The 27,097-nt window shown below is 37.2% G+C and overlaps 1 protein-coding gene across 5 annotated transcripts in view; it reads left to right on the top strand.

Moving 5' to 3' along the window:
* Positions 1-27,097, top strand: part of VEZT (vezatin, adherens junctions transmembrane protein) — a 65,880-nt gene that overhangs the window by 21,349 nt on the left and 17,434 nt on the right. For 3 of the 5 annotated variants that reach the window (XM_027654742.1, XM_027654750.1, XM_027654760.1), the window contains 7 exons: positions 1,522-1,611; positions 4,051-4,226; positions 6,691-6,966; positions 12,351-12,500; positions 19,264-19,411; positions 22,322-22,653; positions 23,258-23,451. In XM_027654742.1, coding sequence (XP_027510543.1) covers positions 1,522-1,611; positions 4,051-4,226; positions 6,691-6,966; positions 12,351-12,500; positions 19,264-19,411; positions 22,322-22,653; positions 23,258-23,451 — 1,366 coding nt within the window. The remainder of the gene's footprint in view (positions 1-1,521; positions 1,612-4,050; positions 4,227-6,690; positions 6,967-12,350; positions 12,501-19,263; positions 19,412-22,321; positions 22,654-23,257; positions 23,452-27,097) is intronic. The other 2 variants (XM_027654744.1, XM_027654770.1) reach the window with 1 other exon arrangement.

Below are 27,097 nucleotides of genomic sequence, written 5' to 3'. Positions count from 1 at the left end.
TTTATTCCATAGTCTTTAAGTGTGAATTGCTGGAATAGCTCCCCCTAATAAGCCACAATGGTGTCAGTGTATTGGAAAGAGCTATCATTATGAAATTCATGCTATTGTTTTACCTCTCCACTGACCTAAAAACTCTTCCTTTTGGCATAGGTCTGCAATTCTAACTATACACAGAAAGGTGAGACATATGTAAGAAACACTTGAGTTAGATTACCTAAGTGGGCACCAAATTAAGTTATTTCAAAAACTGTTGAAGCTTAAGGGCTTTAAGGTGACAATTTCTGATGTTGAAGCTGCTCTGGCTTGCTGTGCCAGACTTGTCACACTGCCTTTCAGAGGGCTGTCAGGCTGGTCATAGGGCTAACTGCAAAGCTCCAAGCTCCTCTTGCTTGGGTTTCCCACCTTATACTTGTGGGGAAACCAAGAATAAAAAACAAAGAAGAGGGGAATAAAAAAAGAAAAAAAAACAAACCCAAAAAACTAAGAGGGAGAAACAGAAGCTGTCACCTTTTATACATTTAGCTATTAGAATCTGTATGGAGTTTTGTTTTTTTTATTTTGAAGAAGTATGCCACGAAATGTAAGCACTTCACAATCAATTTCTTTTGGCATGCATTTTGTTTGATTGTATTACATGTCAGCAGTCTGAAGATTAAGAGGTAGGACCTAAGAATTCATGAAATATATGTAAGTAAATATTTTGAAAAATACTTCCTGTCAGCTCAGTCTGAGGAAAGTAGATATACAGTGTGTGTCAAAAGCTGCTTCTTTTTTTCATTGGATGGCTGCAGACTGAAGCAAAATTGTACACCTATTCAATTATAATCAGTCATACATCATGTTTTAGGAAGATACATGAGTAAAATGTGTGATGACTGAGAGGGAGTCCCTCTAATTAAAGGCGTTTGAAGTTATGTTTACAGCTCAGACAAAAGTGTGGATTTAGGTTGCAGGGGAAGCAGTATGGAGACAAAGGACCTGATAGCACACACCGGTTTGGACAGTTCCTCTTCTTACCCTCACTATTCCCTGTCTCTGTTCAAAACTCCTCTGAAGCCTTGTTCTCAAGCTGCACTGGGCTGTCCTCTCCCAGTCTTTTACTTTTTTTTCAGCCCCTGTCAGACATTTAACGTGTCGGCTTTTTATCCTCCAGGAGAGAGAAAGTCTTTCATATCAATGCAGTAGCTGCCAACTCGAGATCAAACTAATTCTAGCTGTAGTTATTTTTAACAGAACAACATAACAATCTATTATGCTCCAAATAGGTGGGGTTACTGAAAGCTTTATTTTATTCTCTTGTGTACAAGCAAACTGACAGGAAGCAGATGTTCTCTTAGTGTACTGTGAAGTTAGGCCAGACACAGTAAGTGAAACTTCCTTACAGGTACTTGTGTTTGAGCTAACAAGAAAATCAAATGCAGAAGTAAAAGCATTGTATGTTGTTATTTATTTATTTTTGGCTTTGGAGGTTTTTTTGGTTTTTTGTTTTTTTTTAATTGGAATAATTTCTGTTCCCTTCAGCAAGGCATCCTGTCAAAACTAGTTGAGTTCTTTAGAAGCTGGTTTCCTTTTCCACAGTATAAGAAAAATGATGACATACTTCACCGACTGGTAAGTGATCACTTTTTTTATTTTTCCATTTCCTTTCCTAATCCACAGGTCTTCCTGCTCCTCTAAGCAACATCTTTGGTCTGTATTGTTGGTTTTGGCTCTGAAGAGTTTTACTTATTCTTCAGACAGTACTCATTTTGGTTTTCAGAGTTACTGTGCCAAATTGGGCACAAAAGGACAGGAACAGTATCAGGAACCAGGGTGAAGATGTTCAAAATGTGGAAGAGAAGATAAAATATGTTAGAAATTAAAGCAGTTCTTGAAAGCTGAAAGGAGTTAACCTGCAGTGTAGGTATCCCCGTTGGTGGAAGGCAGTGGGGAGATACTAACTGAGAAAGTCCTTGTGTTGCAGCCTAGTGCCTTGCAGAGACTGCCTAAGACAGAAGGCTCTAGGGCTTTACCTGAGTATTGCTTCACCCTCTATTTCAGCTTGTTGGCTCAGGCATAGCACCACTGCAGTGCAGCTGTGCTAGTCCTGGACCCATTCTGGCCTCTTAGTTTATGTGTTGCTGTCCACAGGGCTTTTGCATTTGGGGGAAGCAAAGCAAACTAAGGCACCTCCATTCTAATGCTTCAGAACAGTGCTGCCATTGAGCACAGACATCCGTGCAGCACTCTGGCTGTAGGGAGTGGCCAGATCTGTTCTCTGTGCTACCCATGTGCTCTCATTTCAGCAGTTCAGAAGCAGGTTGCGTGCCCCAACAGAGGTTGTATTCTCCTTCTCCTCCTGGAGCCTGCAGGATCATTTAGGGCTCAAGTCAGCCTGGGTGGGTTAGAGACCTGAAGGGGGATAGTTCTACCCCAGTTTGTTAAAAGTAATTTTATGCTGCCTTTATACCTGTTCTCTCCAGCACCACTTTCTAGCCAGTTCAGTCTCCAGTCTGGGCTTGTCTCAGATCTGCTTTAACTTGTACCCAGCTGCTTCAGGCTTGCAAATGTCACCTTAGTCAGACTGTTCCAGAATCTAGAATTTTTATATCTTTTTTTTCTAATATGATGTAGGGTTGACATCTTAAAATATAACTTCAAAAGAAAATTTTGAGCAACATGAGAAGTTAGGCTTTTCCATTTCTCAGAGAGTTCTGCCGAACCCAATTGCTATCTCTTCTCCTTTATCTCAGGAGAACAAAATTTCCTCTAAAATCTCTCATTAGTGATCTTTGATTGACTTTTTTCGTCCTCCCTCTTCCCCTATGAATCAAAAGGTATTATCTTCACAGCAATTTTCAACCTTACTTTCTTGAGATGGAGGCATAACTGAAAAACATGGAGAACCTGTTTGTCCTGCTGCATACTACAAAGTAGGGTACTGAAATGACGCAGGATGCGTTGGAGGAGGGCAGAGTTTTCTCTTGCACACAGTCCTGAAAAAAATGTTTTCCGTTAAAAGTAGAATGCAGATTATCTGAGGTGACATCAGTGTATGAAATTAAACTTTTAAACCAGCTATCCTGTGGTTTCATAAAGAATCTCATTCTGTCAATGACAGAACTAAACAGATTTTGTACTGTGAAATGTAACACTTGTGTTAAAAGCTTCTGTTAGAGGATTTTCAGAAATATTCTCCTTTTTCTCCTGTAATTAACTAGGTGCTAAGATGCATGTGTTCAGTGTTTGTTGGGTTTTGTTACGACATTCTTAAATTAAAATGTTTTGTATTATGGTTTGGTGCACTATGCTATGGGCTTCTCTGATGGACATATTTGTCTTCAAGAACTGCATATTTGACTTGAAGACCTATAGTAGGGGAAAAAGTAACAAATTATTATCATGGCATCAAATTCACAAGTAAGTAGCTCCCTAAAGTTTACCTGGAGTTTATCAAGTGGAGGGGCTTCAGAGCCCCATGCTGTTTCATGTTTGGATTGAGTTTCCTTGGGAAAGGTACAAAATCCTGCAGGAGAGGACTTCATTGCCTTGGCCTGGGGCTTGAGTCCGGTGCTTTAACCCTACTGTTACTAAGTGTCCACAAGTGACTTTTTGTTGACTAATTTGCAATCTCTCTCTTTTTTTCCTCTATTTTTTGTTTGTTAATGACATAAATAATGTCATGACGTTTTAAAAAAAAAGTGTTTACTGTTTCAGTAATGATCTTCTAATAGATGCAGGACCTCTCTGATTCTTATGCAAATATATTGGCATACTCTGTGGCCTGTTTCCAGTTATTGTTACTATCTAGGTCAGATCACAAAGTCAGTGTCATGCATCCTGCAAGTCTGAACTGTTAGGTTGTATGTGAGTTTTTAAAGTTAAACAAGTTTAATAAAAATGGAGTAGCTACTTGTGATATATCTGAAACATTCCTGTACTCTTTGAGAATAGACTGTTGTCAGTAAAGTGTAGAGTGTCTGGGTGTTTTCCTTGTTCTGCTAACTTAATGTTAAGAATTTGCATATTCTTTACTAATGCCTGTTTTTTCTCCTGCCCGTCTGTGGTAAGGATGTTGGATTTCGAGTTGACACGCTCCGTACCATCCTGCAACAGGAAGTTCTGCTGCAGGAGGATGTGGAACTGATTGAGTTCCTTGACCCCAGTATCCTGTCTGCGGGGCAGTGTAAGCAACAGGAAAACAGACAGCTTCCAACACTGCGCTCCCTAGCAACTCCTAATATTTGGTATTGTATAGAGAATATCTACCACTATATTCACTGAGAAACAAGCAAAAAATATATTGTACGTTCTTGAAATAAAATGCAGCATTAAAGTAACTGGTTTTTTCGCAGGTCCTTTGGTCCACTAGTCCCCAGACTTTTTATAAGAGTGCTTTGTTTCTTCAGGCATTTTGTTCAAAGAGTGAATTTTAATCTGAGATAGCTACTTGAACATGAATGGATACTTCCAAACTAATATATTCTATTAGGAAGAACTAACATGGTTGATTAATTCATTAATTTCTAAAGCTATACAAAGGTGATTTTGAGAAATGAGACATGATTGTGAGGACTGAATTGAAAAGTGGGGTTTTTGCTGTGGTCTTCATAAAATATGCTGCAAGGGGGAGAGGTGAGGTGGGATGTGCAATTAATTTTCAGATGTAGAATACCAGAAGAATAAACTAAAAACTATTTAAATAGGATGCATTGAAGTCAGGAAAGTTGTGTGGAATTGACTCAAGAATACTGAGCAGGCTGACTGCAGCATTATCTGAACAACTAGCTCCTGTATTTGAAAAATAACAAGGCCAGTTGTTGTTTTGACAGAGTGTCTTGCTCAGAAACGGATAGGAATCAGTAGATAAAAATCTTATAACACAGCCCAGTGCTATTTTGTCATACGTATGTTAGAAAAATAGATAAAATTATTATAGTCAACCCCAAGTGTTTAAGTTATGTCATTATTGATGCTCTCTGTCAAACAAGAGAACGTTTGAACTAGATTTTTCTGATCCTAGCATTATTTGGTTTCTTTAACTGTTCAGATGATAAAGTACACTTACAAAATAAGTGAATATTGCTCAACTTACAGATGACACCAAGTTTGTGTTTTCATAGAATAGAGGGTTCAAAATTAGATTGGAGAAATACCTTAAATTGATAGAAAAGTCAATAAAGACAAAAGTCTAATGCTGCACTTGAGAAGGAAAAGTTAAATTAATAAGCACAAAGTGATGAATAATTGGATATGCAGTACTATTCCAGAAAAGACACTGGGATTGATAGTGTTAGGATGTGTAGAAGGTGGTTAGGAACATGGGGATCAGTTGTCATTTGTTCTGTTCATAAAAGGGAAAGATGTGAGGAAAAATAATGCAATTAATCTGCCAGTGATTCAGACTGAACTTGGGGGAAATCTTTTGAACTCTACGGATACTCATGAGTTGGAATGGCTGTCTGCACAGGTTGTGAAGTCTCATCTTTGGTCTGTCCATGGTGATCTGGGCTAACCAGAAACTGAAAATGGACGAAGTGAGCTCTTATATCCCTTTTAGTCTTTTAATTGTTGTGATTTATTTTTTTCATTTACCAAGGAAGTTAGAGACTGTGTGTCTGTCCCTTTTAAAGGGACTATTTTGGACTATTTTAACCCTGGACTATTTTAACCCTGGACCTCTACTATTTTAACCCTGGACCTATCAGGAGCCAGTAGCCCTGAAGAGTTAACACTTGTAAAGCTTGTTGAAATTTGCCCACAAAGTCATCCAGAAAATAGAAACCCAGAGACCATGTCCTATTTTAGAAATGGAAAAAGATTCCTTGTAAATACTTCCAAATCTAAATGCAGGATACACAGCTTTATGGTGTAAAGAAAGTGAATATTTTTCATTGAAAAAATTCTGAAAAACTGTGGTTGAAACGCAGCTTGAAGCCAATATCCCATCCATCTCTGTGAAGATTGTAATTATTTTACAAAACTGTAATATATATGAAACACAGTGTATTTTTAGTGGTTATTTATGTTGAATTTTTCTAGAAAAAAAATAACTGTGAAGTTTTTGAAATGTCCTTTAGAAATAACTGAACTGAGATACTAGGAACTCTGTTCTTCAAGGATTTTCAAAAGCTGCCAAATTATTTAAAATAACTATTCAAGCCATATTTATAAAAATGTGTTAAAAACTAGTAGTGCGTTGGTGTCCAAGTTAAATGAGTCAGACTCTAGAAAAAATACATCTGGCATTACTTGAGGGATTTGCTACCAAAAGAAACATGCCCTTCCCTACTGTACTCTTGAACCTGGAAGTACAGATGTTATGGTTCCTACATGCCCTGGCTTATAATTCTGAGGAGTCAGGCTTTTTCTTTTTCTGTTTTCTTTTCTTTTTCTTTTTCCCTTTTTTTTTTTTTTTAAGTCACGTGTAAGAGAAACTGACCTTTCAAAGTGGTATATTATTCTTTTACTCATGCTATAAAAAGCTGGAGAAATGTTTCCTTAGAGTATACCAAGCATGTAATATCAGGTACATATTCATCTATGTCTGCTACTAGCGTAGTTTTTGTTGTTCACAACTCCCTTCAGGACCTACATAAAAGCCCCATAATAAGATGTTGTAATCCTAAATGTAACTGAAAATTTTGGGATTTTTTTACCTCTTGTTTGACCTCAGGAGTCTGTGGTTGATGATACTTTCTCCGTTTGCAGGGATGTTTCGCTGTTTCTTGCCTTTGTAAGTGCACTGCTTATGCTTCCTTCGTGGTGGAAGGAATCATCGTGGCTGCTGTGGGGACTAGTTCTGCTTGTCTATGCAGTCTTTAGAGTATGGGGCACATGGAGGACAGCCAAGCTGCAAATGTCCCTGCGAAAATACTGTATCCAGCTGGAAGAAACAGTGGCAAATAGCCGAGCTTTTACTAATCTCGTGAGGAAAGCTCTACGGCTCATTCAAGAGACTGAAGTGATTTCCAGAGGATTTACCCTGTGAGTCTGTATTTCAATTTATTTAATACACAGATCCATTCAAGCCCGCTGTCTTCTAAAATTGTCTTGTTACACTGTCTCCTGTAACAAGTGGAACTACTGAAAAACAGTACTTAAAGGTTTTTGTGTACATAAAATAGTATAATTGCAATTCATACTAAAATAATGAATTCTAACAACTCAGTGTTAAAACCCTGCATCCTGAAGGTGGATTAAGCCTCACAAAACTCATATGTCTTTGAAGTCTCCTACTCTACTAGCAATGAAATACACAAAGAAATGGATTTTTAACTAATTCAGTTAATGATTTTGGGAAGTCATTTAGAGAGTTGGTTGTTCGAGGTTTTTTTTTTAATCTTATATTACCAAATATATGTAAATAAACTGATCTGCAAGTAATCATTCATAGTTTAGAAAACAAGATAACATGAAAACCATTCTATTTTTATTTAACAAATAACAGTCTGAAGTAGTGAGAACAAAGTAATCAGCAAGACCATCAAAGGTCATTTCCCACCTCAAATAAAGTTAATATTACTCTTTTTTCTTGCATACAATTGTTGAAACGTTTAACTTCTTAAATTAGTTACTGTTGAATTTACCTCTCTTTCACTTAAGAGGTGTGAAAGTGTTTCTGATTACTTAACTCTTGTAGTGATCTGGTAAGTTTTGCTTATTTGCTATGTGAAAGGACATCAGAACGTGTTCAGTGTATACAATGATTCCAAAGCCAAGAGGCCTGCTTCTGTGCACTCTCATTGGCATGGATGCTTTTCCCTTGTAACAACCTGTGGTGAGACACATACCTGTGCCAGTTAGACTTAAGGCTAAAGGAGGTGGGAAACACCAACACCTAAAATACAGTTGACTTCTTTCTAAAAACAAAAAAAAATTCCCTTGCATGCACCAAGAAGTTGTTTGTTCGTGCCAGACCAACTATTCTGCATTCAGGCACATGTTCTTACATGCCAGCTTGAAACCGTGGACTTGAAATTTTGGATTAATTTTCTAGCTTGACATACCTTCAGTGTGGTTCATTGAAGAAACGTTTCGTTCTCCCTTCAGAATGCATAAGCATGTATTCAGTCTGCCTAGCTATGTGTTTTGTTTTGATCTGGATTTTTTGCTGAAGAAGCATATAGTTAAGCAACAGGCAGTCTTATCTTTGGAAACGGGTTCTTAAAAGAAATTATTGTTAGGGCTTGTCCAAATTACAGATGAGAAAAACATTTGGATTTTTGCCTAAGTTTAAGCAAACGAACTTCTGGTCAATGTCTAAACTGCTGCTGCCTTGTTCTTTTATTACATTTCTTAGATAACAGATTAACAAAAAACAGACTGGTCTTTAAGCTGATGCTTGATCTAATAGCCTCTTTACTTAAAACTTTGGCAAACTTTTCAAAAGACTTTGGAGTATGGATGGAGTGGGAGAAGTCTGACTGACATCCTCACTGGAACAATTGTACAGTATAAAGAAGTCAGTGCTGTACAAGTTTTGCTTTGGTTTAGCCTGGAGGAAGTTCTAACTCCAGAATGTCCTTTCCTACATCCACATATGCAAGAGATGCTGCTGCACAGGTCAATGAGAAATTCTTTGCTTGAGGTAGCACTTTGTATATGATCCAAAAAAATAGTTATCTCTTTTTTTCTTCTAGAATTTTGCAACAATAAACTTCAGCAGAACAAAGTTTAGTACGATCTCCTGTAGTAATCTTGTCAGAGTCTTAGTACTTGTTCAGAAAGAGTCACGTGGCAATAGAAATGGTTGCATCTGAAACGTTAATGAGTATTGTCTTGTGTTATTTTACATCCTTAAAGAATGAGAGTTCAATCAGGTAGTGCAGCATCCTGGTCAGTGACACATAAGCAAGTGTTTTAAGGTGCTGCTAGCACAACATACTTTGGGCTGTGCATTAATCATATTGTGAATGGAAAGATACTGAAGCTGACAAATAGTACCAAGTTCAGATTTTGACTAGCTGTTCTTAGCTAAACTGTGATAGGGCAAGCCCAGGTCTGCAGCTGAAGTTCCTTGTGCTCCACTTGTGGTTTTCTTCCCCATGGCACCATCCATTGCTATTTTTGTAGGCTAAATTATACATGCTTTGAAATATCTATGGTTTTGCTTTATTATACCCTATTTGCCCCTTATTAATTGATATTGGACTGTCTCTGTAAATGTGAGATTATTTCTGATGAGGTTTTGGTTGGTCATCACTAGTTCAGTATTTACTACTGTGTGGTAGTGACTGCTATACTCAAATATTATTCAAACGTAATTTTGCCTTCATTCCCCTCCCATCCAATAAAACTCACAGCAGCTGAGAACTTGAGCAGGGAGCTTGGACTAGATCATTTCCATTGGTCCCTTCCAACCACCTTAACTGTTCTGTGATTCTGTAATCCTGTCGGGCTTTTCTTATATTAGCTACTCGCAAAGATACTCCGATATTCTGATTCCTGAATGGCCTTCACAAGTGTTTAGGGCTGCTGGTAGTGTTTCAGGTGTGCCTACTCATACAAGCTCTGCAATGCAGAGATGGCCAAGATCTCACCTGGGTAATTTGGATTACAGAAATTGTGTAGCAAAGGTTAGGCAGTGCTCTACTCAGGCAGAAAGGCAGTATTTCTGTCTAATTGCTTCACTCGTAATTAGACAAATGAAGCCTGATCATGGATTGCAGCCTGGAATTTCTGCAGCGTAATGAAAGTATGTCCATTGTCTTGCACATTATAAAATGAGAACTGAAGGAATACATAATGAAAGGCTGCAGCAATAAGCAGCAAGTATTTATTCCCTTGCCTGTCACTGAAATAATTAACTTCTTTTCCAAAATGCTCCCTTTCTACTATATTTTAAACTGGAATTAAACCCTATGAGCACATCTTGGTGCATATTAGCATCTTTATAGAACAACTTTCATGTTGGAGTGCAGGAATAGGTTTCAATGTGTCTATATAAGTTTGTTGGAAGTTGAAAGTCAATTTAAGATTTAGCTTGTGAAAGTAATGGAGAAATACGTCACTGTTCTTTACAAGTAACATGGGTCTGGAGCAGTAGGAAAGAAAATTCATCCTTAACCTTTTTTTCTTCTTGCTACTTGTGGCTGATATGCAAAGCTGATAACATTTTGTAAGTCAAATTAAAATATATAGAAGATAAGAGAGACTTTTTACAAGAGTATGTAGTGATAGGACAAGGGAGAATGGCTTAATCTGAAATAGGGCAGGTTTAGATTAGATATTAGGAAGAAATTCTTACTATGAGGGTGGTGGCACACAAGAAGCTGCAGATGCCCCATCCTGGAAATGTTCAAGGCTAGGCTGGATGGGGCTTCAAGCAGCTTGGTCTAGTGGAAGGAAGGTGTCCCTACTCACGGCAGGGTGGTTGGAACTAGAGGATTGTCAAGGTCCCTTCCAACCCAAACAGTTCTGTGATTCTGTGAAGATAAATGAAACATTAGGAAGTTAGGGATATGACATGTCTGACATGTAGACATTTATAACAAATTATACTAATCTAAGATTAGTGGAATAAAGAAGAATTATTTTCTGAAAAGACTGAATCAAGCCTTTCCAGAAGGAAAGCAGATTGTTTTGCTCAATACTGGCACTACATGCTGTGCATGAGTTGTGCTGTATTTATTCTGTGCAGAAGTTGGAAATGCTTGCATCGCTATAGAAGAACATGGCCCTTTGTCTCTTTTTTACAGTAGAAGAATTTTCCTCCTTTTCTTTGAGCCTGTTTCTGACAATTCCCCCTGGGCTTGAGTCTACAAACTGATGTGAGAGTTTATATATAAATACTTCCACTTGTTACCCTGGAAAGCCAGAGAAACATTAGAACTTGGCATGTACTGCATTACATGCTGTGTTCCCTAGTGAAATGTATATCTAGGCTAGGCATTTGAAATTTACATTTAGAAATGGAAATGAATACAGTTTTTTTATTTTAATCAGATTTTAAAGTTATGAGATGTTATATAAACCATTTGAATATCACATAATATAATGTGGTATGCAGATATTTTACATTGTATTTCAGCTAGCATATTCAGTATATGGCAATATTTGGCATGAATCTGCTTGTGTTAATTATGCTTAACATACTGATATGGGTCCAGCCTTGCTCACTGGGTGGTCTGCATTGCTTTTCATAGTTGACAGTGAAGACCATAAGCTATTTCCCCTCCTGGCAATGTTCAGCATGGCCCAGCTAAGCACATGGAGTAGGACTGACATTTTTCCAGCAGGGTCAGGCCTGCTGACTTAGCTTTTTTGATCAGACAGGCTACAGAAACAGTTACCAAGGCAGCAACACACCTCAGTCTTGCCAGGTACCCTGTAAGCTTTTCCCTTTTAAGTGATTGTGGACGTGAATTCACCTCCTCACCTGCCCTTGGAAAGGTGAGAGCAGAAGCAGGCTTCCAGTCCCCAAACAATTAATTCCAATTGATCATCCTATTGTCCATCTGCACTATTTTCATTCCCAGGCTGATTCTACTAAACACAGCCCCAGCAAGCAGAGCACACCTAGGCCGTTTACAGTGTCTCAGTCATGGGTTTGGCATCAGATTGTGTATGAATAGATATAGCTGGAGCTTAATGTTACTCAGACATGTGTAATGTTCACCCAGTTCACAATTCATTTTGTTTCCAAATGAGGCAATTTCTTACAGTGCTAAAGCCATTCTGAAGTATATTCTGATAGGCAAATGGCATAGTTTCTTTTAAATGATATATTCACCTGAACAGGCGGATGCCAAATATAATTTCAAATGTGCTTGTGTGGTTGCATATATTTCATGTGTTTACCTGTCAAAACTCCCACAAACACAACTGTCATTCATTGCATGATGATAAAATCTGTGTCACCACTCAAATAATATTTCTCTTGACCTAGAAAAGTTTCTGCATGGAGGAAGTTAAATGAATATAGTATTTTGCACGAGTAACTATGTAGTGGCACATTTTTTCTGCAAAAATTATTGAAAGAATAAGCTTAGATGTAAAGAGATGTGTTAAATACCTGTTTATTAAAACTTCCAAAGCTGACAGTGTAATAGTTTTGTATCAGAGATAATGTTACAGCTTGTCTACCCTTAGTGTATTATCTTAGAAAATTTTAGAGAAAATAAATGTGCGTAGGAGTTTTGCCATGGCTCAGATGAGAATAGAATCAGTCTATCTACTGAGGAATCCTGGCTGCTATCTGAAATGTTGATTAAATATATCATTGATAGGATGGATTTTTTTTTTTAAATCTCATAGTTTCTGAGTGGTTTGAAAAAGTTTTTTAAATAATGGAATAAGAAAGCTTATGTACTGTCTTTTAAAAATACTTTAGGACATCTGTACAGTTGTATCACATTTTACTTTTCAAGTTTGCTTGACAGGGTCAGTGCTGCTTGCCCATTTAATAAAGCTGGACAGCATCCTAGTCAGCACCTGATTGGTCTCCGGAAGGCCGTGTATCGATCCGTCAGAGCCAACTTTCGGGCTTCAAGACTGGCCACTCTGTACATGCTGAAAAAATATCCTTTCTGTACAAACCCATGAGTGAAGATACTCCATATTACCTACCTGTGGTTGTGTCAATGTTTAGAGTCAGTATTTCTAGAAACGTACAATTTCTAATTATGTATCTAGACAAAGTAAAGAAAAGGTAGCATAGTAAATTGGGGCTTATGCTTGTTTTGGAATGTGTTTAAAATTTTTGCCTCTGTGTACTGTGATTGCACTGAAAACATTGTCCCAGTTACAGACACCCATGCCTTTGTTGTAAGTGCTGATGATGTATTTCAGAGTCCTTCGGGTTTTTGTTTTATAATTCCTCTTAGACGTCTTTTTCCCTTGCACCAAAATATCCTCTTCTCAGAACAAATGGCCTTTCACTCAACATCCCTGTGTTCAAAGGTAAGTTGATTTTCTATTTCAGACAAGCTGAGTGGAAGTGATTACATTAATTTAGCCAAAAGGCACATTTAAAAGCAAGGAGTTTTTACTCTGAATCAGACCAGAACTCTTTGTTCAGATTACGTTTTGTAAAGTGTCATCTGTATTTTTTCAATGAATTGATACTTTCTTAAATGGCCTTAGCATTTCAAGGTTTTTTCCTATGTTTATTGTACTTATTGTACTATATAGGAAATAACAATGTATTCACCCTAAATTATAGCAAAATTTAAAACAGATATGTTCCTAATCTGAAAAAAAAATACAAGGAAACAAAAGCCGCTGGTAAATGTGAGTGTTGAAAATCTGACAAAACAAAGTACTTCTTTTGTCTTCCTGGAACTTAATATTGATTAATAAATGTTGTCTGGCAAATAGATGAATATATTGAGTGTTAATGTGTACACACACAGTGGCACACCAAAGCTGCATGTGTGTGCATTCGCTTTGAAGCAAATTAGTATTTCTTTGCAAAATATTAATTTCTGTAGGAATAGGCATCCTTATTCTGGCCTCAAGACTTGGCTCTGAGGAATAGGGTGTATTTGCTGCGTAAAGGAAAAAAAAATTACTCTGGTTCAGACATGTTGATGAGAGCGACTGATACTTAGCTTGGAAATAGTCAAGAATCACTTCTAAGAACATAAGAAGAGAGATCTGAAAATAGGCAGCTAACATGTCCTTCCCAAACATTCTCTCCAACATGGAGAAAGTCAGTCCAGCAGTGGTTATCACAGGTATGTAATTGTTGTTGTGGCCGGGAAAGTTACAAGTTCAAGAATTATTGGTGTGTATTAGACTGTCCATGAGTTTTAAAACAACTAAATTTAAGGAATGGCTTTTAAATTAAGGAATGGGAGAGAAGAAAGTTTGGTTTAGTTTGGATAATTTGACATTTATATCTGTCTTTGAAAATTTAGAGCAATTTACCATGTAGATACACAGTAGTAAGGGCCAGCAGAAATAAATGGCCAAAAATTTATTGAGATTTAGTTTATATAGATAGGTTCTTGACAAATGAAAAGAGAAGCATTATATTTGTGCAGGATATAGTGACAAAACCAGTGGTAGCATTTGAAGGATTCTTTTTCCCCACTAAGATAATTAAGGACAGCTTTAAGGTAGTTCCAAGTTGCCTTTGTTTGATTCCCACCCCCCCCCCACTATTATGAATGCCTGAAAACGTTACATGTATTACAGGAGTATTGATGGCAAGGAAGGTCTTTCAAATGGATTCCAATGCCTTGTGCAAGTAAATGCTACTCTTATGATGGAGGGGCCAAAGATTCCTTCATGTTGAAAGCATTTACAGCTGCGACTTGAGACAACTTTAATGCTCTTTTCCATCATCAGATTGTTAGCACAGATCTGGTCTACAGCAAGGAGAAAGAGAAACTGGAGAGATTAAATAAAGAAGTGAGGCAATAAATTGAAGGAAAGGAATGCTGATAAATTAAAGGAAAGGAGTTTCCATCCAAAATCTGGAAATGAGATCCCTATTCTGACTTTTACAGGTCTTTTTAGTAAGTTTGGCTTTCCACCAAATGAGAAGATATTCTCAACTTTCATTCCTCTCAGTTTTTTGGTCATGAATTAATGAATTTCTATTTGAAATTTGCTTTTTCTGAGCATTGTGAGATATATGAATCCAGCAGGACTATTAGTGATTTACACTGGCAACGGCAAAACAAAATACTTTTAGTAGAGAAACAGGTATTTGAAAAACATTCCAAATATATAAAATTTGGATTAATATTATAATATTGCATTAAAAAAAACCCCAAACCTATTTTCCCTAGTTAGTGTTAATTCTGTTTAAAAAATTTTCTTTGTTTTACTGGATATTGCTTTGTATTTTTTGTTGCAGAGCAGATGTATCTTTGTATTTAGGCAAGCGAAAAAATGCATTATTTTTTCTTGGAAAAATTTTCAATAGAAATATGATATGCAAAACAACTCCTGTTTTCAAGGGCAACAGAATTTGAATTTGCCCAGCTAATACACTAATGATCAAATCTTAGTTCCATTTTAATTGAGGGTTGATCATTCTTTAGGGCGATTTTTCTCTTTAAAGAATAAGAAGTGATAATTTCGTAAGAGTGTGAGCAACTGCATAGAACAGCCACAGCTTTTAACCATGGAGGGTGCATTTCATGGAAACATTTATGTGCATGTATACACAGGAAACTTCCGTACTGGAGTTTCCTTTCCTTGGTTGATGGTATTCAGTTGATACTGCAATGTGGCTATAATGCTTGTCATTCATCAACAGTGGTGAGCCTTTAACTCCAGATACCCTTATTGTGTAACATCCAGTTATTAAAATAAGGTCCTGGCCTGTGACTGGGCCTTCTGAGTGATATACAGGCCTACAAAAGAATGATAATGCAAAGTATGTTCTATTTTCTTTTATCCTGGTGTTTCTTATAATATACCTGGAAATCTGAAATTGAACTTTATAATGGAGCAAAGATAATTGTTGCCTTAAGACTATGGTAAATGTCTCAAACAGAGACGTTTATTATTAGATATAATGGTTAAAGTATTGTAGAAAATAGTGCTAAAGTCACTAAAGTAGTAAAAGATATACTTTGATTTAAGCTTTCATTTAAAACATTCTTATTTATTTGGAACTTACTAGAAATACCTGTGGATGAATTATTTTTCCAAGGTTACTGTCATCAGCAATCTGCAAAAAGGTCAGTTTACTCCTCCACTTTGAAAATATGCATTTATATGTGCTTAATAAAATCAGCCGAACAGCCTCTTAGAGGAACTGTTTTCTCAGACAGGTTGCATGTATATAATGTGAAGGCAAAAAGGTTTTCAGTAATAAGCAAAATCTATTTCAATGGGTTGGTTTTTTCCCTGAAAAAGTAATTTCAGTGAATAATGTTGTGTAGACAATGTACAGACATTGAGCTGAATGCTACTGTAAATTTTCATACTTACATTGTTTTAAATCTAGCCTAGTAAAATAGAGGAAAGTTCAATCTTAAAAACATTTATAAAATTGTATCTCATTTTGTCAACAAATGGAAACTGCAGAGCTTGTAGCTTTACTTTACACTGCCTTGAGAGATTTTTTTGTTAGTAGTCTTAAGTAGGTTGCTAAACATATGATTCACTGTATTTGATTATTTCTGAGATAACTATTAAATGCATACTTTGACTCCGTAAGACTAACCCTACTGGAAGCCAAAGGGAAACTGCTTTGAACTTAAGCCATTTTTCTTATAACTTCAAGAGATACAAGGAAGAAAATATTCTTGAAGGGCTAAGCTGGTACCTGTTTGGGTTTAGTCTTAAAAACTGGCAAATCTAGGTATTAATCTGAACTGTAGAAAGAAATGAGTGACTTATTATGTAATAAATTAGTAATTTATTATAAATTAATTAGTAAATAAATTAAATATTAAGGGATATATTGATCTGTGCTAATCCATTAACGGTTTTATAGCCATCAGTATTACTTCTCCTACCAAAATTATCTGCAGAAGATTTGGCTTTTCTGTTAATGTATGTCTCAAATATGTTAGAAGGAGATCTGTCTGATGAACCTGTTACAGAGAATTAAAAATTTTAGTTCACAGGTTTATTTGTGGTGATACAAATTGCATAAACTTGATGTATTATCATTACTCCCTTCAATAAAACTAAAAGTTCAAAAATATTTGCTTGTGGTTAGTGTGCCCCCTTTTAGCTAGATAGCTGCCTTCAGTGAGTAGAATTAATTAATTTTGCCCTAATTAAAAATTTGTTCCCATGTAAAGTAGAAAAAATATACAGTTATACTTCAACCTTATACCAGGCATTTGTGTCAAACTTGGAGGACCAGTAATTTAATGAGATGGAAAGTCATATTACTTACATTTTGTGTGAAGGGACAGTTGGGTACTAGCAGAAACAATTCAGCATTTTCTCATGTCATTGTTACTCTAATTTGTTCATATTGGCAAGAGTACATTGCTCAAAATCATAGAACAAAATGTCAGAGAAAATAGAAGAGTATTTTTCTAGTAATCCAGAAGATAAGGGTATAGCAGGATGCAATGGCTGAAAGCTTAAACTAGAAATAAGGTGTTTTGGGTAAAGTATTTACAGGGTGTTGCACAGAGTAGTTCAACAGCTCTTTGCACTGTGCTTCATTGAATTGTGTAATAACTCTGGTGATGCTTCGCTCGGCATACTGCTGCTTAGTGTTTTTGTACTTGTGGATTCTACGTCATGGGAATCTGATTTAATTATATACAAGACAGATGGAGGAAATTTTGTAGTTTATGTTACTGGAAGATGTTAATAGTCTCCTCCTCAGCTGATGCAGGATGGTGTGATGCTCCATTTCCATTGAACTATTTTGATAGGTAGGACCTGGGTGTTGGACCATGTAAAGTGAAAAAGCTTTAATTTTACCATAGGTGTAAGATGTCGTTCCCTGCTGGCAAGGCATAAATAGTGTTATAAAAGCAGACATGTATGTGTTTAAACTTTCTAAAAGTTTGGTTTAGGAAGCTAATGAGGGCACGGGATCAGTTCTCTGCTTTCATCTGTTGGATAGAAATGGGAGTGGGAGGGCTGCAATAGAGGAGGGCGAGGCAGGAGGTGCAGGAGGCCACTGGGAATGGAATCCCTGGCATTGGTAAGTGGCTTCTTTGGTCAAACCTCTCATTTAGGTGTTGCCTGGAATTGCTTTAGCATGACTTAGAAATTCACATGTGTCCAAACTACTTCTTGTGGTGTTCCTGCTGTTGGAAATGTCTTGTTGCAGGAAAATATTAACAAGGAATACAATTAGTCTCTGAGGTAAGTGGTCCTGAAGGGTTTTGACTTGACTTTTCAATTTCTGTTGGAGTTACCATCCTCATCCTATGTGCTCCATCTGCTGGGCATGCTGTCAGGTTAATTTAGCATAGGCACCATTTCTGTGAGGCAGCTGCTGGTGGCAACAGTAATATTCTATTCCTAATTAATTTGTATTGCAGGTTTTTGTCTGAACACTTAATAGGCTTCTTTGTTTCTAGACTTTGTGGAAAAAGTAGGGAGAAATGTGTTTGTTTGTTTAGATCCTGGACACTTCACTTTACTATTTCCTGGGACACAGAGTATTATTTTTTTATGCAATGTTCTCCTACTCAAGTGGTAAACATTTTCTTGAGCAAATCACCTTTGCATGTTCAATCCTATGAGAATTTAGCACGTGGAAAATTTGGGAGTGAAAGTGGATGGAAGGTGTAGCTTCCCAAGAAAACATATTAGTTGGACAGGAAACAAGTTCTTCTAATCAGCCTTATGTGCTAGAGATGAGAGCATTCAGTTTGTAGATCAAATTATAAATGAAAAAAACCATATTTCAAATTAAGACCTTATTTTCATGCATGCTTTACAAATATATATATTTCTGTGGAACGAATGTGGGTTTGTGCTTATGACTGACTATAAGTCGTAAGTTGCTGTTTTAAAACAAATTTTACTATTTTGTGACTGATTGACTGTTGAAAAATGTGCAAAAATCTTGAACTGTTCCTCCTCCCCAGCCTGAGGTTAGCCTAAAATTAGCACTATTTTAAAATAAGTGCTTCCTGGTCTATGAGTTATTTTATCTGTCTTCTGGTATCTGTTATATTGTGCTTGCTTCCTGCTTTTTAAGCGTTTTTGAGGGCTAGAAATGTACACTTTCCTCCTGAGAATTTACATGTGCCAAATAATGTTAATAGATACCAGTTCACCGCTCTTCCTGCCAAGATTGTAGTGGCTGTACAGCGATGTAATCAATGAAGTTGATGGTATGACAGTCAGGGAGCTCCTGTTCTTCACAATGCTGTCTGAAATGTCAGAGACCTTTTACTGTAAAGATCTCTGAGTAGTTCTTCCACAGACAGAACTCTCAGGGAGTTCGCATCATCCTGAGTTTGATCTATAACACAGTCTACCTTTGAAACTTCAAATTGCGCAGTTGTTCTCCTCTTTCCTCTTTAAAATATATGATTTCTGGTTTAAGATTGACATGTGCTATCTTTTGGAAACTTAATATTTACAAGTAAGCTGTTTCTCTCGCTTAGAAGAGATGCAGGGGCTTTTCATCAGTTTTGTTTCTTTTTATCTGTTTATATTTAAACATAGGGGTTTTTCAGTGTCTTAGCTCTCACCCTTCTAAGAGCCTTTAAAACTTGATCTCCAAAAAAGGATTGCAAAACGTTCAATTAAACGGGATTCGGGTGGATTTGGGAGGAATGTATGTGCTTTCATACAAATTACCAGGACTAAGAAACCTTATTAGGTGTTTCTTTCCTTTTATGTTTAATGCAAAAGTGGCTTTGTTAAGCACCTTAACCCCAGCTAAACCTATCCTCTGAACTCAGAGAGTGACAACGTGACCAGCTACATCTGCGTAGTCCCCTTTAAGGAACTGGGTCTGGGTCTGAGTGAAGAGCAGGTCTCAGAAGAGGAGGCACACAACCTAACTGATGGCTTCAGCTTGCCTGCGCTCAAGGTAACCTCTCCTAGAAGGACATGTGCATCCATGCAGGCTCCTGGGGAAAATCTCTTTCTGTTGTCATGAAGTCCTGTGGCTTGTAGGTACTAGCCTGTAGTAACACGGTGAATTGAGAGGGAGATGTAATCAGTCTCTTATCATGTGTTTCTACATTTATTGGCATTCAGGTGATTTTGTTTTGCCTGTAATGGAAGAGAAGTTGCACAATACAACATTAGGATTTTTTTCTGCAAATCATGGAAATTCAAGTCAGTTTTCTATAATCAGCCTGATCAATCTCCTTAAACATGATTTTTTACTCTCTGATTTCGCTTGATCCCAACTGTATAAAATAGTTTCCAGATTTGTACTTACTCCTTTTTAATCTAATCTCTTTACATGAATAAAAAGAGAGACATCAGAAGATGCAAATTAGTTGTACTTGCCAAAGGGAATAGCAATGTTCAGTTAAAATGAGGAGTAGGAATCATAAGCTTGGACCCCCACTGCTGTGAGCCAGTGTGGTTCTTTGATCTTTGAAAAACTTTTAACTGAACAGAATGACAACCATATAATGACCTTTTTATCTATTTTGTTTTGAGATGTTAGGTATTTTTTATTTCCATAAGTCAATTGGAAGGAAGATCTAATTTAAATGCAAACCTTCTACAGTCTGTTGGTCCTCTGCAAAGATAGTTCCCTTTTAACATTGTTTTTTTAATGGAAAAATAAAATATTATGTGACTTATGTCTTTCTAAGGGATTGGCTTTTGTTGCATTTTTTTCACTTAATTTTTAGACCTTGACTTCTTTTGTTCTAACAGTAAATGTTACCAGTAATAGCGATTGCTAAACTTTGAGGCTTTGTCTAATTAGCTGTAAGCTAAGCACTACAATAGATAGAAGCCTTGGGATTTTTTTCCTTGCCTTTTCATTAGCTGAAGTTCTAATTGCAGCCATACAAACCCGCTAATTTACCCACTTCTTTTTAAGCAGAAGCCATCCAGAGGTGCCTAAGCTTGTAGGCTAAGTCTTTGTTTACCTGCAATTTGCGGTAGTTTAACTGAAATCTGTTTTAGTTAAACTGGTTGGGATGCTTTCTGGATACAGTTAAGCTCACAACTAGTAAATCTCAGTTTATGTTAACTCAGACGGCGGTGTAGGCTGGGTGTGGTGTAGTTGAACCAAGCTAAATTAACATAAATCAGTCTTAGGCAGATTCCTGTGTAGGCAATAAAATAGATATACTCCGATAACCTGGGGACATATTTGTGTTGTGAGCCCTGGATTTATGTGCGGTCCTCCTCAGGTTGTTTGGGTTTTTTGAGAGAACTTGTCTTTATGTTAAAATGCAGGTAGAATACAAGATTTATCCAGATTTAGTTAATATTTTAATTTTCATTCAAGCCCCTGTCTAGGCCATATGACAAATGTAGCATGTGTCTTTTGCCTACCTTGTCCTTGAAGTAAACCAATTTAAAGAGTGAAAATTTTTGGCTAAAGAAAAAAATACCAATTTAAACTGAGGAGAGCCAGTTGGATATTTTGTGAGTTTAAGCAAAAATCAGCAGAAATCATCAGGAGTCATTGGCAGAGCAAGCTACTTAGAACCATAAATACATCTGGAATTTCCTTTTCTCTCATCATTGTGCCTTTTTTCAGGTACGTTTTGGATTATGATTATCAATTCCTGAAATCCACTATTTCTGTGTGCTACTTTTTCACTGCTTGTGCCTTATGTCTGGTGGAAGGGATTGGTCTTCTTTTGTGCATATTATAGCATGAGCTTTTGACTTTCTGTCCAGAGCACCACACATTCAGGGCCACTTGTGTGATTGCTGCCCATTTGTCTGCTTTTTATTTTTGCACCCAGTCAAATCAGTCTTGCATGTGTGCCCCGAATTAATTTCATGTAATTCATTTGTTCTTTTTTCTCATGAGCATTTTTTGTGATTTGAGAAAGTTTCTTTATTTTTTGGCATATTTTGTCAGTTTGCATCCAAGTATTTTTGATATACCCTTGGATATATCAAAAGCATGATGAGTAAATATTTTGTCTTCCTCAGTCTGGAATGCTTGAGAATAGATTTCAGACTGCACGTCATGGTCACCTGCAGTTGATCCCTTTTAATAAGGGCCAGTATTGCAGAGAAAAGTGTCATAACTTTTCCTTTTTATTTTAGAGACATAAGGTGTTGCTGTTCTGTCACGGTATACTGAGCAAACAGCCTTCTCTAAACTGAGGAAACAGTTCTTTACATTTCATTGGAAGTGGAAGTTCTCAAGAAATTGAAATTGTGGGTTGCCTTGCTCCCAGATGGACTGGCCTCTTTAGGACCATATATAACATTGTGAATCGATTAATTTCTTACAGGCCTTTTCCTCCTTAGTGATATTGATGAAATTTCTCACCGTGGCTGAAAAAAAGAAATAAGTTAGCAGCTCAGCTTTCTTCAGATGTAAAATGTTTTTTTGTTGAAGTACAGTGCAGTTAGGCTCCTGTTTCAAGGTTGGGTGTGGGGCAACGCAGTAGTTACCAGATCTTAGAAATGATTGACATTATAAAGGGAAAAATGTTTTTGCTGCCACTGGAATTTTGGCAGCCCTTTCTGAGCTGTAGGGTATGTGGAGATTATAGCAAATAATGAAACTGCCTGATGAGAATATGAGGTTTTAGGACTCTGACAATCTTCTGAACATAATTGCATTTAATATCCTTCATCAAAGAATTAACAGTCACCTAAGGTTCACAAGATCTGAACCTCATGTGGTCTGAGATACCCATCAAAAACAGTCAGCAGATTTTTGCAGTTTTTCAAAGTTCCTGTTGCTGGCCAGAGAATGTTTTCCTGTGGTGTATCTGTACATTTACTTTGGAGGCCAACTGTCTTCCCAGGTGCACAAAGCTAACCCTACCCTCTTTTGCAGGTCCTCTTTCAGCTCTGGGTAGGGCAGAGTTCAGAATTCTTCAGGAGGCTGGTGCTGCTCCTCTCCCCAGCCAATGCGTCCCCCAAGCCCTTGGTCTCCCCTGAACGGCTGCCTCATCACATCCTGTCTGATGTGACTCAAGGCCTACCTCACACACACGCTGCCTGCTTGGAGGAGCTTCGGAGAAGCTACGAGTTTTATCGGTACTTTGAAACTCAGCACCAGTCGGGTTTGGAATGGCCACCCAGAACAAAGCAGAAGTCAAGGGAGCTGAACAGCCTTCAGACAGCGGTACGCAGCTTGCAGCTTCACCTCAAGGCGCTGCTCAATGAGTAAGTTTACACGTGAATTAAGAGAATATGCAGGTAGGCAGAATGTTTTGAAGTTCTTTGGGTTGTTTGTATCCCAGATTAAAAGAAAAAAAAGGCAGATACATGCAAGTCTGCAATTATAGGCATATCTGTACACAGTATGGGCTATCTGATATTTTTTCCTGGTGATTCTTTAAGTATCTGGTGAAAATTTGAGGATAAGCAGTAGACCAAGATATTGCCTTACTTCTGTCACTCCCTTGAAAAAATCTGAAAACTTATCTCGTATTGATTTTGCAACATACTAAATGCTTTATAAGAATGTTATAATAACTACCTAATAAATATTTTTAAAGATTTGTCACTGCCTTGGTGAAACAGTTGAGACTGTGCTACTCCTTTAATCTTACATATAAGAATTACTGTAATGAATGCAGGTGAGCAATGTATCTTGATGTAGAGAAAATTATTTTATTTTTAAAATCGTGGGGCATCTTTGAGGAATTGACTGAGTTAGAAACTTAAAACGTGAGGAGAATAACAGTATATTAAATTAAATACTTAGAGGAATGGTGAAGTCAAATATTTATTATTACTTATTGCTGTTCATCTCCTTATTACTTAGGGTAATAATTCTTGAGGATGAACTTGAAAAACTTGTTAGCACTAAGGAGACACCTGAGTTGACAACAGAAGCCCATCAGGTTCTTGAACAAAAACTAAAGTTTATTCAGCCTCATATCCAGGCAAGCAACAGCTGCTGGGAAGAAGCCATTTCTCAGGTGGAAAAAATGAGTGGAAGAAACACAAGTAAAAAAGGTAAATGTGAGAGATTAATTTAGCAACTAATGGGATACTCTTCCGAGATGGAATGGTAAAATGGATCAAAGACAGTGTTCAACCTGTGTGTCAGAACTTTAGCTGAAGAAGGTCTTACACTTAGAAAGACTGTATTTATGTCAGACTTTTTCACTGTGATGACCTTGAAGCTTTTGTTTCAGTAAAAAATGAGAATGTGTTAACTCAGCCTGTTAGACCTTTGGATTCAGATGGTTACATTTTCAGGTGTAGACCAATTGTGGCTTTTTGCCTTTGATTGGTGAATCACCTGTGAAGGGGTAGGACTTCAGTGAATCATCCCTGAGATCTGTGGGCCTAGAGTCATGCAAGCTGACCTTGTTCATGCTTACACCAGAACTGGGAGCACTAGGAGGCCTCATGCAGGCTCTGTGCAGGTCCAGACATGGTATAACCAAATTCATGTGTACTTTACCTGACAGTCTAGTCTTACAGCTTTCCCCTCAGTGTTGCCTAAAACAACCTATGAGGATATTAGATGTAGCCTGATACATTTGCGTGTGCTAGCCTGTTTTGTTTTGTTGATGCCCTCCACAACCTGCAGTTCCACTGATTGCTTTTTTCCCTTTCCTTAAAAGTTCTTTCTAGACTGCACACCATAGTATTTTTAGTTATTTTAGTTTTATTTTTACTTTATGTAAAAACAGCAGGCATTTTTATTATAACTTGCTTCCTTTTAAAGTTCAGTACAAAAATAATCTAGTGTGTGATCTAGAAGGAAGGGATTGCATGGAAAATAAAAAAATAAAATAAATCTTCACTTTTGCCTGCTGGCTTTCCTGCAAATGCGTTGGGGTTGAGTCTCTTATTTTGCAACAAGTTTACTAAACCACTGCACAGGAGCTACTTTAAATTATGTTGGTCATTGAGAACCATTTTCATCTGACTACGTTTGGCTTTCCTGATAGATTTCTTAAGCAGTCCAGCTTCTGTTGACCTTTTCAAGCTGTGCATGAAATGAAATCTAGTTCTTCTGCTGTCTTTCTACAAATCTTAACGGCTGGTCCGTCAGTCATGATTATGTAAATTATTTAATTAAATTATCTTATTTTTTCCCAATGCTTTCTGAAAGCTCTTTGGAAGAAGATACCTTCCCATTGAAATAATATAGAAGCTAAAACATCTTTTATGTTTGTGCAGAATTATCCAAAACCAAATTAATCTTTTGACAAGAGCTATTGCAAGAATCCCATGGGAGTAGAACATTGTGTCTAAGTGGATGCCCAGCACTTTTGCTGCAATAGATGTTTGGTTCAGCTAACTAGCTCAACCAGTTGAGCACCTGTATAAAGAGATGAGTCTCCTTCAGCAAGTACTACTAAGGTTCTTGCCCTAAATCATTGTGTGTCAAAGCTGGTTTCTTACAGATATGTTAAATAGTTCATTGTGTCAAACTGTCAAAGCAAAGCCCTGTAAGGGTGATGAATTGAACATTCATACACTCCTGTCCACCTTCTGTTGGTGGTAACAGGAATGGATATTAGAGCAAGTGGTTCCTTCAGTGAATGCAGTTGAGCTTCTTTCATTACAGGACTTGGTGTAACTTGTGTTGTTAGTCACTGATCCTGTCAGGTACAGAACAGAGCCTGACAGCAAGTGGGGCTTCAGCACCTTGAGGGGAATTTATCTCTACTTAAATTCTTGGGCAATGACAGACTTTATCTATCATTGATCTACATATAGATATTTACTCACTTCCTAGAGTTAATGCTAGACTTTCAGCTTCTTATCTTTATTCTTTCACCTTTTTTCATCACCAATAAAACTAGTTTACCACTTAAAGCCTCAACAATTTAAGCATATATATTAATCTGCTGCTAATTTTACAGAATAGAATACCCTTTATGACTAGTTACGTCATTGTTTTAATGATCTTTGAATCAATATCTCTCAAACTGTTTAAACTCCACCCTTTTTCCTTTTAAACTGTCTCTGTCTTTGCAAACATAAACAACTTTTTTAGACATTTATAACAGCAAGGCCATAGTACTCCTCTGTAGTCTCCTGGATCTTGCTGTCATTTGATCCACTGGAGAGGAACTAAAGCAGCAGCAGTTTTAGTTAAACACTGTGAATTCATGATCTTGAAGCGTATCTTTAGCAATAGCATCATCCCATACAGGTGGCAAACAGAGCAGTCTGTACATGTATTAGAGCAACTGGTTTACTTCTCTGATTTGGGAAGGCAAGCTTTTAATTGGTAACTTCCACATACTCTTCCAAATTTGTCTTCATACCTTCAGGACCATATTTCTATTGTTGTAATTATTATTATTATTATTTAAATGTTCTTATTACAAGGCAGAGTTACACAATAGACGAGGGGACTTGATAATTGATAATTATAAAACAAATATCTTGTCAATTTTCTACTTGAAATTTCACTATATGCTTCACCTTTCTTTTAAACTTTGCATGTAAATATTTCTGGAATGTCAGATCTTTAGCTCAGCCCAGGCCACTAGAGAATTACATACTTTCCTTGTTTGCAAAAGCAGATAACTGAGCACCACCAAACTTGGCATTATTGTCGACTGCCTACTTTCAGAACACTATCCATAAGTGTTCAATGTATAGATTAGAAATTGAAAATAGGGATAGATGGGCCCATTTCCTTCCTCAAGGATAAATTAGTGTTTGTGAGTAAATGTTGTTTACCTGTTCCTAAAAACCTCTCTTTAGAGACGTTTTACAGTATTGCCAGGCATCTGTTCCAGCACTTAATTCCATTAGCAGTAGAATGTTATTAGTGAATAGAAGTATCTCTTGCTGCAATTTAAAAGCAGTACTTCTGATCCGCCCACAATGGAAATCCATTTCCTCTTTATAGCTCTTACATTCTTGAAGATGGTTAGTATGTTTTCTTTGTATCTTCTCTCTGTGACTCTCTATGCTTAAACTCTTCCCTGACAACTATATTTAGTCCTCTGATCATTTCCACTGTTTTCCTCTATACTCCCTCTAGTTTGCCCAGTGTATCATTGAATGAAGGAGCCCCAGACTGGGCACTATGTTCCATCGACAGCCTGATCAGTGGCAGGGTAGAAATGTTATTTAATGTGTCTAACATCTGTGCTGTTGCTTATATGTACTAGTATGTAGTTTGGCTTTTTGCTTGCAGCAGGCTTTAGGTGACTCTGAGGCTTCTCAATGCTTTCTCAGTGCTGTTCCCCAGTCAGTTGTCATTTATTTGTGCACTTCGCTGTTCCAAAGCACAAAAATTTGCGGTCACTGTCACCAAACTCCTGTCTCTGAAATCCAATTCTGCCTGGGCTGTATCTCTGATTTTCCTTATAGATTATCTCCATATCAGCAGATTTAATGAGCTGCAACAGTTTTCTTTCACCCATTGGAAATATTAAAGAGTACTGGACTTGACACAACTCCTCACTCAATGTATTCCAATCTTAAAATGGTAACTACGCTGTGATGATCCAAGAGACTGTTCTATGCACCTAATAGCAACTTTTCCTGGCCTGTGTATTTTGCTTATGAGAATATCATGACTCCATGTCAAAAGCCCTACTGAAAACAAAATGCAGAACATCTTTGGCTTCTTTCTATTCATAAGACCTGGCACTGTGCTGGAAAATTAACATCTTGATTT

Source organism: Corapipo altera, unplaced genomic scaffold, assembly GCF_003945725.1.
Source record: "Corapipo altera isolate COAL_440 unplaced genomic scaffold, ASM394572v1 1, whole genome shotgun sequence".
Classification (NCBI taxonomy): domain Eukaryota; kingdom Metazoa; phylum Chordata; class Aves; order Passeriformes; family Pipridae; genus Corapipo; species Corapipo altera.
This window is presented reverse-complemented; position numbering and strand designations above follow the sequence as displayed.